Source organism: Episyrphus balteatus, chromosome 2 (genome assembly GCF_945859705.1).
Source record: "Episyrphus balteatus chromosome 2, idEpiBalt1.1, whole genome shotgun sequence".
In the NCBI taxonomy this organism is placed as follows: Eukaryota; Metazoa; Arthropoda; class Insecta; order Diptera; family Syrphidae; genus Episyrphus; species Episyrphus balteatus.
In genome coordinates this window covers 92572946-92579238 of record NC_079135.1, presented here as the reverse complement: position 1 = coordinate 92579238, position 6293 = coordinate 92572946, and the positions used below count along the sequence as shown (strand labels likewise).

The following is a 6293-nucleotide window of genomic DNA, read 5'->3' as shown; positions in this document are numbered from 1 at the left end:
ATATTACACATCTCCTCCGCCCATCTCAGTCAAAGATGCATCAACAAACAGATGCACGCATTTTATTTGCGTTTTTAACGACACACTTATGTTTTTTTTATGTTTTTATTTTGGTTTTGTGGTAAAAACAAGAATTTTAATTTTTGTTTTTTATTGGCGGCAGGCGTTGGTCGTTTTTAAAGAGTGTGTCATTGGGTAAAGTTGTCAACTTCAATCAACCTGGTTTTTTTGATATAAATATCAAGTCCAGATTCAAGTTTGGGGTAGTAATTGAATTGTATTTCTAGAAATTGTTAACAAATTTAGTTTGAGTGTTTGAAAAAAAAAATTTTAAAATGAAAGTCCTTGTGGTTTTAATGGTTTTGATTGGATTTGCCTCTGCTGGATGGAGTAGTGGATGGTCAGGCAGTTACCCGAGCTATGGAAGCAGATACTCAAGTGGATGGTCATCAGGATATCCTAGCTATGGAAACCGATACTACAGCAGTGGATATGGAGGAGGATATGGAAATGGATATGGATCTAAGATTATTCGTGTTGTCAGTAGCAGTGGAAGTGGATGGAATGGTGGATATTACAGTGGTGGTGGTGGTGGTTGGGGTCCAAGTAGATACAGCAGTGGAGGATGGGATTCTGATTATCACAGTGGATGGTGAAATAGTTTTAGATGAAATTTTAAACTCATCCGAAATGTTGAAATGAAATGTAAAACACTCACGAATTTTTTGTGAAATAAAAAATAAAGTTGTGTGTTTTTGTAGCAAGAAAATGTTTTATTCTAAAAGTTAAAATTGCTGATATTGATGGCAATGTGGGTATGCTAACTACACGGTTGCTAAAAACCAGAGTTACAAGAGCTGAAAGTGAGCTGAGCTGAAAGTGAGATGAGCTGATGGTTGAGCTGAGCTGTTGGGTGAGCTAAGGTAAAGTGAGCTGAGCTGTGATGGGTGAGAGGATACATTGATTTTGATTTGGAAAGTATAATGAAATATGAAGATATTTTAAAGTTTTATAAAACACCATAGCTTAAGATGTTTGGTTCTAGTTATTAATTGAATTATTTTAACACATGGATATTTTTTATAAATAAAATAGATAATTTTTCGTGATCTTTTCTCTTGGTTTTTTTAATATTAAAAATATTTCTATTTTTTTTAGTAAAATATTTCTTTTTTTATCATAAAAAAAAATTCCGAGATATAGGCGTTGGAAGTTGGGGGCGCGAAAAAGCTTCTGGGAGCTGAACGCTTTGACCCAGAGACATGGGAGTGGTGCCATATGAAAGCTTATATTCTCAGCTACTTTTTCAAAATTCCGAGAAAATCGCGTTTAAAAGTTGGGGTAAAATTTTTTTTCGAAAAATCACCGAATCTTTGAAAGCTCCTGGAAGCTAAACCGATTGAGAGCAATTTTTGGGAGTGATGCCAAATGATAGCTTGTGTAATGGGCCTACGCTGTGCACATTGTCAGATTTTTTCAGAATCGTGCCTTTTTTTTTTTTTACTTTTAAGTTCTCCCGGTTTGAGAACTCGGGGACCTACAGGGATGGGAGTTGTACCAAAATGTAGGTTAGAGTCCCCGCTACCTTTTGGCATCAAAAAAAGCTCAAATAAGCTGAGCTATGATACCTAGCTCAAAAGTGAGCTAGCTCAAAATTTGAGCTGAGCGTGAGCTGAGCTGAAATGTGAGCTTTTTGTAACCCTGGCAACTTGCCACATGAAAATTACCACATGCAACTTGCCAAACGCAACTTGCCACATGCAACTTGCCACACCCAACTTGCCACATGCAACTTGCCACATGCAACTTGCCACATGCAACTTGCCACATGCAACTTGCCACAAGGAACTTGCCAAATGCCACATACACTTCCACATATTGCATACTAAATGCCACATGCCTTGTGCTACTTGCCACATGCAACATGCATTTGCACCATGTTTCATGCCACATGGTACTTGCCACATGCCACATGCAACTTGCCACATGAAACATGTAACTTGCAACGTGTTGTGTGTTTTTTGTTTGCCGTAGGTACTGCGTACTGCATTTTTAAATACTAAAGTACTGCCTACTCTAGAGGTGAAACGACATCCCTTCTACCCATGGTGATCGCGTCATAATCCCTTTGACATTCTTGTCAAAAAGTAAATTTTCATACCCACCCTCCCATAAGAAGTATAACTTCAAAAAAAAGCGAAGAAAGTGGGATTTGAAAAAGCTCTCATAGAAAAAATAAGTGAAAATTTGTTTGACATGGTTGCATTGAAATGTTAATATTTCGATATATTCGCAATGCACTTTAAATATAAAAGTCTCAAATGAATTCTGATAGAATTGTTGAATGAATATAAAATGTTAATACTAAAGTAAAAATTTCGAAGATCGTTAGAGTCCTTTTATAAAAAAATAATTTTTTATCCTATATAAACATTATCTAACTTTAAAAAAAAGATGGTATGTATGTCATTTCTAGAAAAAAAAATATTTAAAATATAAAAACGAAGTTTTAATAAAATTCATCGACCCGTAAAAAAAAAAAAATCAAAAATTTTTTATAAATCCAAACTGTGTTTTTTGAAAATTTAAGAAAAATGTATATACCTAACGTTTACTTTAACGTATACAAATTTTGGCTAAAATCGGCTTTGTCCGTTACGAGAAATTCATAAATAAAAAAAAAAACTTTCTTTGACAGGTACCGTTAATAAGGTTCCAAAAAATATTTTTTTTTATTTCAAAAGTTGGTTCTTATGTGTAACACTACACACAAAAATTTTAATTAAAATATTTACAGCCGTTAAAAAAAAAAAAAAATTTTTCTATTTCTGTTACATAACAGGTACCGTTAGTTTTGGTCTTAAAAAAATTAATTTTTCTTCTAGGGAAACTGTTAATTTGAAAGTGAAGAAAATAGCTCTAGAAAATGTCATGTCTGATTGTTATCTCGACTCCGATTTTCTTTTTCGAATCCTATACTTGCTATAGTACCTACCTAAATCGCAAGTAAAAAGCCAACAGAAATGTCAGTATTATACATGAATGTTGAGATCATCTTCACATTTAATGTTTCATATCAAAGATGGGTAAGTACCAATTTTACCTTGAGTAAGGTACTCTTTTAAAATAATTAATCGATTGGTTGTAAAACAGAATTTAAAATAATTACTTCGATGCAAGTGTCATAAATTATTATGTATAGTTTTCTCTTCAAATAAATTCCATAAATCTTTATCTTCTATGCTTCTTAGCCTGGAGGTAAAGAGAGAGAGAGAGAGAGATAATAATAATTATGTCACTCAATCACAATTTATATCTTCATATTGATGAAACTACTGTGTGAATAAGTTCAATTGATTAACGAGTCATGTAGTTTACCTCCCAGATAGACGATTAAAATAATAATAATAAATTAAGACCATCCCCTATTTTCTATATGACAGAAGCTTCTTATTTCAATTTATTGTTATTCATCTTGGATGCATCATTTCATAATATACTCGAATCAAGTTGATAGTTTTTCTTTGAATATGATTTGAAAAAAAAAAAAAAAAAAAAATTCTTTGTGAATTGAATAATATTCTACTGCTAAGCCTATAATTAATGATGATTATCGTATAGAACTTTCAATAATCTACTACGTTTTATTTTATGTGATTTTCATTAAAATCTAGGAATGCGATTATAACTTTGGGATTTTAATAGAAATTAGTGTGTTTGGAAAAATGTCAATGTTTTGAAAACTATACTATTAAGGTTCATATCAGTTTATCTCTTAAAATGTGCCTCTGAACATTTATGACCATTTTATTAACAATAAAAATTGCTTTCTTAAAATGATCATGTTGGATAACCTCAAATAAAAAGTAGAGCTATAATCCAGAGATCGAGATTTTTCACACAGTGCAGCTGTCATATCGCAATCGCCTGAAAGCGAGTACTAATTTTTGAATCACTTGATAATAATTAATTTGAATGATTTTTTTGACTTTTTTTTGTTTCTTAAATGTAAAAAGTTAAAATTTGAAAATTTGCTGTGAATAAAAGCAGTTCCGAATTTTATTTCTTTAGATTTCTGATAGCAACAATTTTTTTAACTAAACTCTATTAAAAATTGGGTAGTCAAATTTGAACATGAAAAACAGAAAATCATAGGTAAATTATAAATACAAGTTATTCAAATAACTACTTTAAATTTTAAATGATGTCATTTACTTCGGAATATTATTAATGTCTTTATTCATCCCATACTAGTACTAATAGATACTATGTTTGAAATTTGGCAAGTCAGTTAAGTAACAAATTGAAAGATTACTGGGTCACTATGGTGTATGCGTATCATTTTGTCTATACAAAATTTTAAACAATTGATATAAGAATATTATTATGAATTTTAGAATAATGTTCATAATTTGTCATTCAAAATTGTACTTAATTTTTTCAAATATTATTTAAAAAAAAAAAAAATATTTTCAGATAGATAACACCGCCCAACACACAAAAATTGTCCAGACCGTTGTTAATCATTTCTTACTAAATTTAGGGTCTCTAGTTTTTAAATTATTCATACATGAAAAGGCATAGAAATTTGTATAATTTTTTTTTTTTTTATTTAAATTTTTTTTTTTGTATTTTTATTTTACTAACTGAACCGAAATACATTAACTACTTTCGAAATAAATTTTTCCAGCAACACTTTAAAAACGATAAAAAAAAAAAATAGAAATAATTATACCCCCAAAATGTGAAAAATGAAAATATCTAAAAAATAGAGCTCCTAGAAAGCAACCAGTGTGATTTTTGAAGTGAAAACTTCTTTAGTATCGTAGTGATTTGGAACAAGATGAAACGAAAACGAGACACGAACATTCAACTTGTTATAACTTTTTTGTTTTAATAGATATAGAAGAATGAAATTCGTACTGTAGATAGGTAATTAAATAAATTATAATTGTACAAAATTTCAATTAATTTCATATTCAAAATTCGGAGATAACGGTAAAAAGATGTTCTTTACCAACACACGTTATATCTTTTGATCTAGTGCACATACAAATTTGATTTAACTTTAATACGCATGCTGATAACATAACCTTTTATTTGATATATCACACATAACGGTACGTGCTCTACAAGTTACACAATCTTAAATTTAAAAAATTGAAAAGTACCTCAAAACACCTGTGGAGATCTGTTGGCGATGACCAGCTACCAGTGTAGGAAGTACCGTAATCTCAGTCTGGAAATTCGACATGGTTGACTTTAAAAAAATTCTAACTTCTCTTGTAGACATCTTTGAAAAAAGATTTATAAATCATTATACAAGGTGAAACAATAAGCTTTCACATGGTATAAAAGTTTTTATAGGTTGTCATCGAAAAAATTGATTTAATGGCATGAGAACATAAAAATAAATGTTTTTTTTGCTTTTTTTGATGAAATTTCATCGAGTTTAAAAAATTCTAGCTCTTTTTGTAGATGTCTCATAGACTTGACCGATATATATATTTTGAGCTAAGACAATAAGCTTTCAGATGGTATAAAATTTTTTACAGGTTGTTGGGGAAGAAAATGGATTTAATAGCGTGAGAAGATAAAAATACGTGATTTTTCGTTTTTCTTGATGGAAATTGATCGAGTTCAAAAAATTCTAGCTCTTTTTGTAGATGTCTCATAGACCTGATCGATATATATATATTTTAATCATAGACAATAAGCTTTCAGATGATATAAAATTTATATAGGTTGTCATATAAAAAACATGGATGGCGATAGAATAAAAATAGGTAGATTTTTTCTATTTTTTTTTTTTTTGCAAGTAAAATGATTTTTTAAGGTTTCACTTCTACCACGTGTGAATTGCACACATGATTTTTTTTAATCTTAGTGAGCCCAAATGCACTAGGTTCGATAAAAAATTTCTTCAAAATGTTAAAAAACAGTTAAAATAAGCATAACTTTTAAATTAGTACGAAATTACTCAAATTACCAATATTTGGAAACCTTAAATATTTTTAAAAAAATAGAGCTCCTTGAAATAAATGAATGTGATTTTTAGGTTTACTGACCCCAAATTTAATATAAATTTTTCTGGAAAATTTTAATAAACGCTCAAAATAGGGGAATCTTTAAAATTGGTATGAATATTCCCCCAAAAATATGAAAAATTATGTCTTTTTCTAATCGTAAGAGCAATTGCAAATAAAAAAAGTTTTATTTTTGTTAAGAAAATAATTATATTGTTTTATTATTTTACATCTTGTGTTATATTTGTACCAAAACACAGTTTTACT

At 29.7% G+C, this 6293-nt stretch overlaps 1 protein-coding gene across 1 annotated transcript; it reads left to right on the top strand.

Moving 5' to 3' along the window:
• Nucleotides 1-335: 335 nt before the first annotated feature.
• On the top strand, nucleotides 336-656 carry LOC129909570 (keratin-associated protein 6-2-like). Its single transcript, XM_055986644.1, has one exon. The coding sequence runs from the start codon at nucleotides 336-338 to the stop codon at nucleotides 654-656; it is 321 nt and encodes a 106-aa protein (XP_055842619.1).
• Nucleotides 657-6293: the final 5637 nt, after the last annotated feature.

Bases quoted from the DNA above. Each gene is read 5' to 3' on its own strand.
- LOC129909570 (XM_055986644.1), top strand. From the start codon at position 336: ATGAAAGTCCTTGTGGTTTTAATGGTTTTGATTGGATTTGCCTCTGCT.